This window comes from Perissodus microlepis, chromosome 7, assembly GCF_051167445.1.
Source record: "Perissodus microlepis isolate ML-2025 ecotype Zambia chromosome 7, ASM5116744v1, whole genome shotgun sequence".
NCBI classification, from domain to species: domain Eukaryota; kingdom Metazoa; phylum Chordata; class Actinopteri; order Cichliformes; family Cichlidae; genus Perissodus; species Perissodus microlepis.
In genome coordinates this window covers 26,293,166-26,306,276 of record NC_140467.1, presented here as the reverse complement: position 1 = coordinate 26,306,276, position 13,111 = coordinate 26,293,166, and the positions used below count along the sequence as shown (strand labels likewise).

Below are 13,111 nucleotides of genomic sequence, written 5' to 3'. Positions count from 1 at the left end.
TAGAAGTTTGCATGCAAAGAAGAGTTTTTAAAAGAGAACTTTTACGCTGAACTTAATAAGTTGTGTGTAAATAATCACTATTTATCCAGGTTTTAATGAACGCATTCATAAAATAGGTTTACATGTGATTAAATTGCTTCGTATTTGTGGATGCAAGCATTTGTGAGTCCTCAAAATCTGCACAAAAATAATATTTGTAATTTTTACCCATGTTAGCTTACATATCTTACGCACGTACGCATTCGTAACACTAACGGTCATACCCTGTAGGACCTCTACCGCTGCTGGTTTCATTACGTTAGATTATATTACATGTCACATGCATGTAGGTACGTACGGTAGAATGTTGTCATTTTACGTGAGGTTTTACTTTTTACTTTTATTTTGAAATAGTGACCGGAAGTAGCTTGGTTCAGCCTGTGCGCGTGCGAAGTAGTGTCTGCGTAAAGTTGAACGTCTTCTCACCTCCACTGTTTTCGGTGGATAGTCGCCAAATTTCATCGCCTGGACCCGTTGTGGTGTAGAGAAAGCAGTCAGTAAGGTGGGTTCGGGTAGCTGCAGCACGTCTAGCCCATTATCGAGCGCTTGAAATGTTAAGCGTGTTGAACAGAACTGACTCATGTGGTAACAGACTGTGTCGATTAAAGCCACACTGCTAGCTAAAATCAACGCTGAGGTCCACTTATATGTTTACTGATTTTACTGCTGTGTCTGTGTTGTTAGATTTTTGACAATGATTGTTAATAGTGTGGTGTTCAACAAGCTTATCGATCACAAAGTAGTGTAATGTACTTCATATGCCGTGGTAATTAAGGCTCACTTAACAGAAGCATCCAATTTTGTTATTCTTACGTTTTCCGGAGCATTTCTAAAGTGTCTGGCAAATGCGGTGTTGTTTAGCCTTACTCTGACTTGGGCATGGCCCATGGGAAATGGCAGTTACATCAAAAATAACACAGAATAAAGCAGAATAATAGTACAGGACAAAACATGCATTTTAATCGTTTTAAAATGTTGTGAGGTATAATCATTTTAATTGTTCACCAACCTTTTGCCTTAATGTAGAGTCCTCACAACAATAAGGCACTGAAGCCCAAGATTCAATGGAGAGTTACAAGAGATAACAAAACGCAGTCTGGTAACAATATTAAATGTGGTTTGTTCCACTGAGTGGTAAAAAAAAAAAAAAGATAAGGTTGTACATGGGAATTTTTTTTTAAAGTTTCCCATGTACACATTATTTTTTTTAATGTTTAAATACTACTAGTATTTTAATTTGTATTACTTAATATTTTTTATTTATTTCATTTTTATTCTGACAGTCTTATTGAATATTGTTAAAAATACATTTTTTTCAAATTGATTTTCTAGGTCATTATTTTAATTTGTCGTGTGACAAGACAACTGGGTGATATTAACAGGTGGGCAGACTTAAGCAGGTGAGGTACTGGAAACTAGAACAGGATATTTTCCCAGAGGATGCAGAGATAAGAGTTATTTAAATAATCATTGACTAACTGACTAATCACAAAAAAACTGGCAGACTAGTCAACTGCCAAAATCATTTTTAGCTGCAGCTCTACTGGTGAGACGCCATTTCCTCTCATGCTTAGGAGTACTCTGGTTTAAGGTGCGTGTTTGTGAGTTACACCAGGGAGTCAAGTACTTCTGATGTGAGGGTTTCTTTTTTGGAGGAGCTACAATATCTAGAGTTGAATGCAGTGAAGAAGTAAAAATAATAACAAAAGAATCAACCTCTGTGGGAGTAGCTTCAGGTAACTGCTCTACAATTTTTTCCGCATTGAAGAAGATATCAGTGGATTAATTATATCCTTAAACTTGGTTACAGTGCATTCAGAAAGACATCTGCTGTGATGTAATCTATTCCATTGTGGTGTAATCCATTATTGTAAATGTAAATGTTAGTAGGAAATGGATTGACAAAAGAGGGTTTTCAGGAAATAGTGTTAAATGATCAGTTTCTATGCCAAATGTCAGGACAAGATCTAGAGTGTGTCTAAAATAATGGGTGGGTTCTTTTGCATTTTGAATCAAGCCAGTTGACTCTAATGAAAGGTTAAATGCCGTGTTGAAGCTGTCATTTCCAGTATGTACATGGATGTAGGGCTGCCACAAACGATTATTTTGATAGTCGACTAGTCACCGATTATTTTTGTGATTAGTCAACCAATCAGATCATGCATCCATTGGATGTAAAACATACAGCCTATTGCACCACCATGCGTCTGCTCTTATTTAACTATCATTAGCTTACAACTTGAAGTGTTTAAGGTATGTGCTAACTAAAATTAAAGACAAGATAATAGTTTATTAAACTTTTAATGAAATTTGTAGATTGTGGAGTTTAATAAACTCAGCCGTCTGCTCCTTGCTCCCTCAAATATAACAGGACAAATTCTCGACCATCTCACATTTCTGTTTAATCAGAAAACGTCAGAGCACTTTTGTAAATATGTGATGTCTTGATAAATCGAGCAGATATTTGAAGTTTACACAGCTACCTTCTTGCCTGAAAATATCTTAAAAGTTTATTTTGTGACTCAGAAAGAGAAATATTAAAACTAAGTAGCTGCCATCATCGTTGGAAACTGGGGGTCCAGTCCCTGGCTATCGAGGCTGGATATCGGAACATTATCTCGCTGGTGGGGGAAGGAATCTGGGCCCTTTCTCAGTTCTAAGTACGGAAGTACGTACTCGCGTTCTCGGCGAGACCGGACTTGCCTAGACCGCACGGGAGTACGGACTTGCCGAGAACGCGAGCACGGACTCGTGATTTGTACAACTGGAACACCAGTGTACTTGATGATGTCACAGGTCCGGAGTTTTTACTGCCGTCCCCTCTTAATTTAACTGTGAGTAATATGTTATGAAGCTTAACTTTAATCACAGCCAGACCGATTTACTCAGGAACAAATAAAACACTGAAATAAACCAAACATTAACATTTAGAAGTGATCTAAGTTACTTATATATCATGTTTAACCTCAGTAGCGAAATCTCTATTAATAAAAATAGTGTACATGTATGTCTTAATAAAAACAAGCAGGTGAGATGTCAGAACGCCTTTATTTTTATTTTAGTACAATAGACAGCTGCTGGGGTTTGGGGTTTGTTTAACCTGAGTAGCGAAAAGACCGCGGGGGGGTTGAAAACGATGTGCCGGGAGTCCGCTGTTCTCGCCGGCTCTAATGATCCTCGACCTCGCTGTCTTCTATGGAGCTGGCGGGTCACAGACGTCTCCGAAAACGTCGGAGCACTTTTGGAAATATATGATATCTTGATAAATCGAGCAGATGTTTGAAGTTTACACAGCTACATTCTCGCTTGAAAATAACTTAAAAGTTTATTTTGTGACCCAGAAAGAGTAATATTTAAAAGTTTTCAGCCCCGCTCGTCCGCCATTGCCGCGTTTGAGTTTTGGACGAAATGCATTCTGGGATATTTAGCTGTACCAAGTCCACACAAGTCACCACCAATGCATGCTCGATAAAACGGGCGGAGCGAGAACACATCCGGGACTTTTTTGTGTTCTCAGCTTGATGCGTACTTTGAATTGGAACAGTACTTGGTCTCCGACTGATGACGTATCACGAGTACGCGAGAACGCAAATACGCACAAGTACGCATATTGAGACAGGGCCCTGTACTAGTGCATGAGATTGAGAGATACTGGCTAGATATAGTCGGGCTCACCTCGACCCGTGGCTTGGGCTTGAGAACCATTGTAATGGGCTCTGTTTCAGTCTGCCCTCGGTGAGAGGCAACCCCAGAATATCCATGGGTGGGTATTCTTGTATCCCATCAATTTGCTACCAGTACACTGAGGTTCTCATTGTGCATGAGAGGGTTGCTTCACTTACCCAAACGGAACACTGACTGTCATTTGAGTTTATGTGCCAAAGAACAGTTTAAAATACCCAGCGTTCTTGGAGTCACTTGGTGGGGCGTTTGAGGGTGCTCCACCTGCTGACACCCGTGTCCTACTGGGAGACTTCAACACTGACGTAGGCAACAACCTTAAGAGCCAGCTGGGTGTAATTGGGCGGAACGGCCTGCCTGAGCTTTATGTAAGCTTAAGCTAAGTGGAGTTTTGTTATTGGACTTATGTGCAAGTCCATGTTGAACACTACATTCAAAATAGGGATGTTCCTGGTGACTAATTTCTTAGTGTACTAAACAAGGAAAATAAATTAGACTAACCAACTAGCGTAAAGTTGAAAAACACTCAGATATCAAGTTAAATTTGTTGAGTATGTAATGGTAAAAAAACTGTCTAAACAAAGGCATTTGAAACCATTAATCACATTCTCCAATATTGAATGCATGAATGAATTTAAATTATACTCAAAACAGAAAAACAAGAAAAACAACTGATGTTAAATGTGATGGCTTTAAGCCTACAAGGGTCCATTCTACAATTGTTTGTTGAATATAAACACAATTTCATGCTGATATTGCACTTCCTTTGTTTTTCAGATATCCAAATTTAAAATATCGGTATCTAAAATAAAAAGGTGGCATCGTGCCATCCCCAGTTCCAACTAGTGACAATAGTGACGATTAGTCATATGAACGACTAGTCACACACATCCCTAGTTCAAACACAAGGGTCCATAAGTACATGTGGCACCAGAACACCCCAGATTGCAGGTCAGGTCAGGTAGATCAGGTTGTAAGGGAGGATGCACCCATACATATAGAAAGTGTTTGATGGGAATGCCTGGCAGCTGAAACAAAAACTCGGGTGTGGAAGGAGTTTGGTGAGGCCATAGAACAAGAGTACTTGCTCAGAGAATTATTTGATTGCTGGGGTTTTTGTCTGTATTATTGTAGGGTCTTTACCTTATCATAATAATGATAAGGTAATAATAATCACTTTGAGGCATTTGGTGCTATATAAATAAAACTGAAGTGAGTATTATCAATAATAATAAAGTACTGTAGTTGTTAAAAATAATTTAAATGTTATAACATGTTAATATGATTCCTGGTCTGGAAGAACAGCTTCCTTGTGAACTCATGTCACTTCTCTCCCAGCAGCAAAATTTTGACCTTTCAGCCACACTCTCCCTAGCCTCGTCACAGGTTGCCCTTTCTATTTCTGTTTCTCTTCTTTTAATTCAGGCAGGAGGAGGTGAAGTCATGTTCCGAATCCTCCATCATCAAGGTAAGGGAATGTGCACCAGTCTCATGGCCCAGCGGCGCTATGAGCACCACAGGGCCGTCATGGCTATACGTCGCGAGGATGTCAATCCCTGGGAGAGGAGGGCGCCACTGGCACCACGACATGTCAAAGAGCTCACAAATGCTGGCGTAAAAGTCCTGGTACAGCCATCCAACCGCAGAGCTATTCACGAGAAGGTGAGAGAAGGAATACTTTGTCTAATTTTCACTTCTTCAGGTGGTGTTGTTTTGATTTTCAGATCTATGAAGGTAGTATTTAATATCTTGACGCATGCTCGATCATACAGGTAAGGAAATCCCAAAAAGTTGATTCTGTTCATCTGAACATAACGTCTTCAGTGGGAGAAACGTTTCGTCACTCATCCAAGTAACTCCTTGAGTCTCAGCTGAATGCAGGTTTCCCCAACCATATAAACAGTACCTTTGCATAATGACTGAAATTAGCACCACTGACGATCAGTGACCTTTGAGGTGAGGATCTTGATCATTAATATCAATAATAATATCAATAATATAAAGAGGGTTTACCTTTAAGACCCATTGTCTGTATAATCAACTCGGTCACCTATAACATCTCAAAGTTTCTGGCTTCGATCCTCAAGCTGTTGGTAATCAGCTCTGAACACCATGCAGAACACTTTTGATTTTGTTGAGAAGATGAGAGCTGTCATTATGCAGGCAGATGGTTTCATTTGATGTTCACCGACCAAGTACGTTTGCTCTTGGAACTATGTCTTCATTCCACATATTTCACATTCAAGGATCACTACTACAGGCAGAAACATGGGTGTGCCATGGGCTCCCCAGTTTTAACTATTGTGGCCAACTTGTACATGGAAGAAATGGAACAGAGTGCTCTGTTATCCTACCCTGGAACACCACCAAGTCATTGGTTCAGGTATGTGGATGACACCTGGGTGAAAATCAAATCTCAGGACGTACCACAATTCACCGATCACATTAACTCGATGGACCAGCACATCAAATTCACCAGGGAGGATATGAAAAGTGGCAGGTTAGCCTTCTTAGACTGTAAGATTTCCATCAGTAATGAGGGACATTTAAAAGTTGATGTGTACCGTAAACAAAAAAGCTTTTAAGTATTTAAGGTTTGACTCTCATCATCCAGTGGAGCACAAACTGGGCGTCATCAGGAAGCTACAACACAGAGTGAATACCATCCCCACAGACACAGCGGCCAGGGAAGCAGAAGAATGGCACATCAAGAAGGCCCTGAGTAAATGTGGTTATCCCAGCTGGACATTTGTCAAAGCTGGGAAGGCGCCAAAAGAAAGCTCCAGCCGATCCAGGAGAGAAGGACAACCGCTGCCCAAGTGAAAACCCGTAGTGATCCTTTATGTGTCAGGAGTATCGGAACAGCTGTGACGTTTTCTCTAACCACCACGTTTCTGTGACTTTCAAACGCCAAAACACGCTGCGCCAAAAATTCGTCCATCCCAAGTATCGGGTCCCCTGACAAAGACAGAGTAATATAGTGTACGCTGTTAAGTGCCAGGAGGATTGCTAGGATTTATACATCGGGGAAACCAAACAACCTCTAGCAAAGCGGATGGCACAACAGTGAAGAGCTAACTCATCAGGCCGCAGTCTGTTTACACCTACAGGCCAGTGGACACTCTTTCAATGATGAGGATGTACACATCCTGGACAGGGAGGAACGCTGGTTTGAGCACGGAGTCAAGGAGGCCATTTACGTGAAAAGGGAAAGACCATCTCTGAATCGAGGAGGGGGCCCAAGGGTACATTTTTTGCCATCTTACAGCCATTCCCCAACTGGGAATACTCACGGTCATTGATCAGTGGGTGTTGATCAATGGTTGTTGATCAATGGTCATGACAATTTGCATAGTAATGATCAAGCTGACCTCACAGCTCATTGTTTGTCAGTGGTTCTAGTTTCAGTCATTGTGCAAATGTACTGTTTATAAGGTTGGGGAAACCTGCAGTCAGCTAAGACTGAAGCACTCGGGGGAGTGATGAAACGTTTCTTCCACTGAAAATGCTACGTCCAGATTAACAGAATCAATTTTTTTGGATAGTATTTAGCGATTTTACATTTGGTGACTTTTAGGCATCTTTGCTTCCTCTAAAAACACTCTATTGTACCTATAAAATGTATAGCTTATGGGACTAAAAATACAGACAAACTTGAAGACACATTAAAAACATTTTGTAAGCCATAACATTTAGACCGTACTTTGCTTTCAGTACTATATGAAGGCAGGGGCTATCATTCAGGAGAACATTTCAGATGCATCACTGATAATTGGAGTGAAGAGGCCGCCGGAGGAGAAGATCATTCCCAAGAAGACGTACGCTTTTTTCTCACACACCATTAAGGCTCAGGAAGCCAACATGGGGCTCTTGGATGACGTACTGAAAAAGGTAAGCCCTAAAATACCCTGCAGTGGTCCTGCTTTTCAGTCAGTTTATTTATGTTTCCAGTTAGGGGTGGGCGATATATCGAATATACTTGATGGTATCAAGGATATTTGGAGTTTTTCCAAATATGATGGTTAAAATGGCTTTATCGTAACCATCAAGTATAAATTGCCATGGCAATATTAAGCTGTCTGCATTTAATTCGCTGAGTTTTTTTTCTCAGCGAATTACATCATTAATCCCCCCTCCTAACCGGAAAGTTTTCTACCTGACACACTGCACTGAGCATGCGTGTTTATATACTACCAGGTGGGGAAAAACATGGCGACAGCAGGAGTTTTAGATGAGCGAGATAATGAGACTCGCTGTCGTTTAGATTTCACAACAGTGTCGAACAAAATGTGGTAATTTGCAAAACATCCTCTAAAAATATTGCCGCAAAAGGTAGCAGTACCACAAATGTATTCCACCAGATGAAAAGTCATCCACTGCAAAATGAAGCCTGTTTTAAACTCTGCATGTCAGCGTCTCCCCACACACCAAAGAAAACGTTAAATGAACCAGCTGTGACACCTACGACTGTTCTTGGTCACTCGTTTTTAGTCACTGTCTAGGCTTATGTTTCTGTAATTTGAGGTGATCACATTTTTTATTATAACCTTATAGGTTAGAAGCACAAAAGAGAACCTTTTTAATTTAACTGTTTTGTTTTGTCTCGTGAATTCTTGCTTGTTGTAAATTTTTGTTGCTATGATCTTTTGTTAAAGTTCTAGTGTTGACCACAGAGAGACTTACTGTGACAGTATTGTCATTTGTAAAAAAAAAAAAAAAAACCTGTGTGTGCAACTGATGGTTAAAACATGATTTTTTTAATCAAAGTAGAAAAAAATATTGAGTGGTCGATTTGAATGAGTATACCAGTGCAATTTTAGGCACTATATGGTTGAAAATAACATTTGTTTTTGGAGGCTATTTAAACATATTGTGATATAGATTGTGATATAGCCAAAAACATTGTGATATTATGTTTTCCTCATATTGCCCAGCCCTGTTTCCAGTATACAACTGTAAATGATGCAGGGAAAGTCTGTATTTATCTGAGATACAAGAAGTTCCTCCCAAGCATTCTTTGGTGTCTTTTCTCTTCTTTTGCTAGCCTTGAAAATAACTTTTTTTAAACAGTATGAGTTTTTCTTCTTTTAAGTAATATGCTGAGTCAAAGACAAAGGTGGGCAGTGTGGTGGTCTGCACTTTTCCCTTACAGCAAGAAGATCCTAGGTTCAAGAACTCAACAGCGTGAGGGTTTAAGGCAGGATTTAGATGTACGTGTTGCTTCAACACTTGACAGTGGTTGCACCTGTCATTTGGGGTTGTCTTTGTTAAAAGGACTATTATAAGCAACAACAAAAAATGTAGTGCAAGCTAACTGTGCTCTGATCACCAAACTAGCTGCTGGTTACAAACTTTATTCATGTACAACAGACTGATTATTCATTGCAGTGATTGGCTGTTTCGTTTTGGGAGCAAAATTCCACAAGCAGTTATGTTGCTCTCTGTGAATATTTTAATAACGTAAATCGATTAATTGAGATGTTGCTGCTTGAGTAGCTGAACTCTTCTCAAGTTTCAGTTCAAGCACTGCAGGCAAAGTGAAGCAATCATATGATCACTCTTCACAAGGTCAATGACAGGCATGAGTGTTGAAACCTGAAACCAAGACTCGCCTGACACACATTTTCCTCTCTCTCTCTCTCCCCCTCTCTCTCACACACACACACACACACACACACACACACACACACACACACACACACACACACACACACGATGTGATCAATTTTTGGGATAAAAAACCAACACCTTTAATTTCAGTCCTTTCAATCACCTGCTCAGACTGTCAGGGCTCTGTGTGCGGGCAGGTGGAGATGTGGATCCAAGTGCAGGACTCTGAGACGGAGATATAACTTAAAACCACAGCTTTATTGCTGGCACCAACAAAACAGAAACCAAACATGAAAACACTAACTGGAACACACAGGCAGGATCTGAGGGTACGACGCGACACCAAGCACGGGAAAACACAGGGCTTATATACACAGGGTAATAATGAGGGAATGGACAACAGGAGGGAGACACAGCTGGGAGAGATCAGGGCTGACGAGACAGGGGGAACAAAGCTGCACACACTAACATAAGACAAAGACTTTCACAATAAAACAGGAAACATGAATCACTACTCAAAACCCAAGCAAATCATAATTCAGAGAAAAACCAAACATAAGAACTAATCTCTTAACAAGAATAACTGAAACATAGATTATAATAATAATCAAGAAAGCACCAGAGAAACATAAAGAACAATCCATCATTCAAAAAATAAACCAAAACAAAATAAACTCAAAATGCTGGGTCGAATCGCCCCAGAACCGTGACACAGACAGTTTAAATGTTAATGAAAACAAGCTTGTTAACTGCTTCCAGCAATGATTGTTTTCATTTTTTGACACATTAACACCAAAACTGGATTAAGATCAAGTTAAAACCAAAGCTGTCATAGTTCACAAGCTTTACGTCTGTTAAATTTTTCATGAACTTGCTGTAGCTTGACAGCAGCGGTCCTCTCTCAGTAGAGAGTCGCATCTCACAGTATGCGGGGGTAAGACTGAAATAAAACCTTGATTATTCTTTATATCTCCTGGGTTCTCCTTGGGTCCAAACATCATTGTCATCAGACAGTGAGCATGACAGTCTGTGCTGATTTCTGCTCATCTTCCTGTTTTTTTTATGGGCAGACACTTCTGTAGAGATTTACCATTAGAATGCAAAAATTGCACATGTAGCCAAATGGTTGACTTCACCCTTATGATGTCTACAACCGTCCATGTTGCACAATGTAATCACTGCTTAAAGGGGGACATGGATTTGCATGATTTGAGTCGTTAATATAGAATATAAATAAAATCTGTTACTCTGTATTATTATAGATTAAGTTGTCATATTTAAATGAAGTGGTATATAAAGTAATGAAAATTATTTAGTATAAGTATAGAAGAACCAGTGAAACTATACAAAAGGAATAATTGATGGAACCATGAATTCGGCTCTTTACTGAAAAAGGAGATTGTTTCCTGAAGGAGCATGTTTGGCTGTCAGTTTGTGCCCTGAAACTCAAGGACACTTGGGTTATGCAGCAGGTCAGTGATCCAAAACACACCAGCAAGTCTACCTCTGAATGGATCAAAGAATACAAAATCAAAGTTTTGTAGTGTGCTAATCAATGTACGGACCTAAATCAGATTGAGTTACTATTTGTTTCATTTAATTTTATTAAGTTAAATTAGATTTAATGCGGTTTGACAGGGTGAAACAATCTTAGTCACAAGTCCAAACAATGACAATAAAAGATCCATTGGTTATGACTTATTAGATTTGGAAAGGTGGAGGACAAGAAATTGGGATCACTATCAGGAGACTGATCAAGGATTATAAAATTGGATTAAATAAAGACATTGCTTCACGGAGCCACTGAGTGTGGTACAGGGCACTGTTTTCCAGAAGAAGAGTAGGTGTTGTATTGCCAATAATAAGGTGAATTTATTAATAAAGAAAATAATAATAAGATGAATGGTAAGAACTCCAATTGACTAATCGATATATGAGAAAGGTAATGTAAAACTTGACATTTATTGAAGCTATTGATTTTAAGTATAAAAAATTGATAGACAGCTTTAGATAGGTGAATCCTGAAATTGTATAAAGAGAGGTGGGTGTGAATCGAGGTTTACATTCCAACACTTGTTCAGGCTAATTCCCAGCACTCTCTCCCATGCAGATTTAACATTGGATGGTGAGGAATAAACAGATGAAAGGAGTCTACCATATATCTGAGAGAGAAATTACTTTTGATGGGGATCGGAGCATAGGAGTTTTTCCCACAGGTGTTTGGGAGTTTAAAATGATTGGTGTTCACTTTGAAAAATCTAAAAACAAAATACACTAAAATGAAAAATAAATAATAAAGACATAAATAAAGAAAACCCATAAATGACTATGTGTCCAAACTTCTCAACAAATAATGAAAACGGATTCAGATTTCTAGCTGTTGCTACTCAACTAATGATTTTGATGTACAGTAAATAAAGAAATACAGCATGCTCTGCCGAAGGCTGGATTTCATTTTCCATTTAAATTCACACCCTTCAAAAACACTAACAAAGTTTCTTTTGTCTGTGCAGGAGGTCCGGCTCATTGATTATGAGAAGATGGTTGATGCTAATGGTTACCGGATTGTAGCATTTGGCCAGTGGGCTGGTGTCGCAGGTAAGAAAGGCTGCTGGGATTCCTAATTTTGTTAATTATTTCCCCGACTGTGTAGAAAGAGTTGCACTGTAGCAAACTTTGGGATCAGGGAAGATCAGGTCAGATCATGGACAGAAGTGAATCATTCGTAAAAACATGGCCTTTATCATTTGATCAGTCAGACCACTGTTGACACTGTTAACTCGGACTTGCAAGATCAAAATCTGTTATTCAGTATAAACTGTTACAGAATTTTATGCCATTACTGACATAAAAAAAAATAATGAAAGTAGGACTCATAAGAAATCCCTCTGTCCAGCCATACTCTTCTTTCGTGTGCTCCCTTATTTTTAGACGTGGATCCGTGTGCTTGACTCAGCACATTTTTATGCCGGATCCCCTTCCTGATGCAACCCTTCTAGGAATTTATGCCTCCTCCTGGTCTTAAACCAAAGATCTTTTGCATGTTTGGAAAATGTGCTAGACACTACACTATTGACCCCATACATAAATACCCACAATTAGTTGGATCAAGAAGAGCTCCTCCTGGCCCAGCAAAGTCAGAAAACAAAAGGCTTAAAGGGTTTAAGGGTGTTCTTTATGACAAACAGTAAATGGACTGGTTCTTGTAGAGTGCTTTTCTGTTCTCATGAGCACTCAAAGCTCTTTATACAGCTTACCTCATTCATCCGGTACCAAGATGGTGAGCTCAGGTTGCGTGAAAGAAAACATGTTTATAGCATAAACAGCACCATTAAATCATTCACTGAGAATGCTAGTGGGAATCCTTCATCAAAGGACCTGATCAACAAATTCTAACGTGAATAAGAACAAACTTTGTAGCTGCTCCATCCACCGCTGCAGTAAGCCTCAAGAAGTTTTATTATTAAAACATGCAGATGAACTGTTAACTTGATAGTACTGAGACCATGATTGATACCTGATATCATGTTTAAATTGTACAGCTTAATGAATTCTGACGGCAGCCGTACTTGTAGATACCTGCAGTAAGCAGGCTGTAATATAAAATACTGTGTTAATTAGATCGCATTAATATTTAAAAATATACAAATAAAAGCTTTTCACAAGCCGATAAGAATGTACATGGGTCAGTAAAACTCTGGACACTGAATTATTATTAATCTTAATTAACATCTACACCATTATAACATGACGTAGGAGCTTCAAATCAATACCGTAGCAG

The 13,111-nt window shown here is 39.3% G+C and overlaps 1 protein-coding gene across 1 annotated transcript in view; it reads left to right on the top strand.

The window, feature by feature from the left end:
- The first annotated feature begins 402 nt into the window (after positions 1-402).
- Positions 403-13,111, top strand: part of aass (aminoadipate-semialdehyde synthase) — a 69,835-nt gene continuing 57,126 nt past the window's right edge. Inside the window, exons 1-4 of the mRNA XM_084934410.1 lie at positions 403-541; positions 5,146-5,382; positions 7,435-7,611; positions 11,844-11,928. Of these exons, the coding sequence (XP_084790536.1) occupies positions 5,164-5,382; positions 7,435-7,611; positions 11,844-11,928 (481 nt within the window). The 5' untranslated portion in view covers positions 403-541; positions 5,146-5,163. The remainder of the gene's footprint in view (positions 542-5,145; positions 5,383-7,434; positions 7,612-11,843; positions 11,929-13,111) is intronic.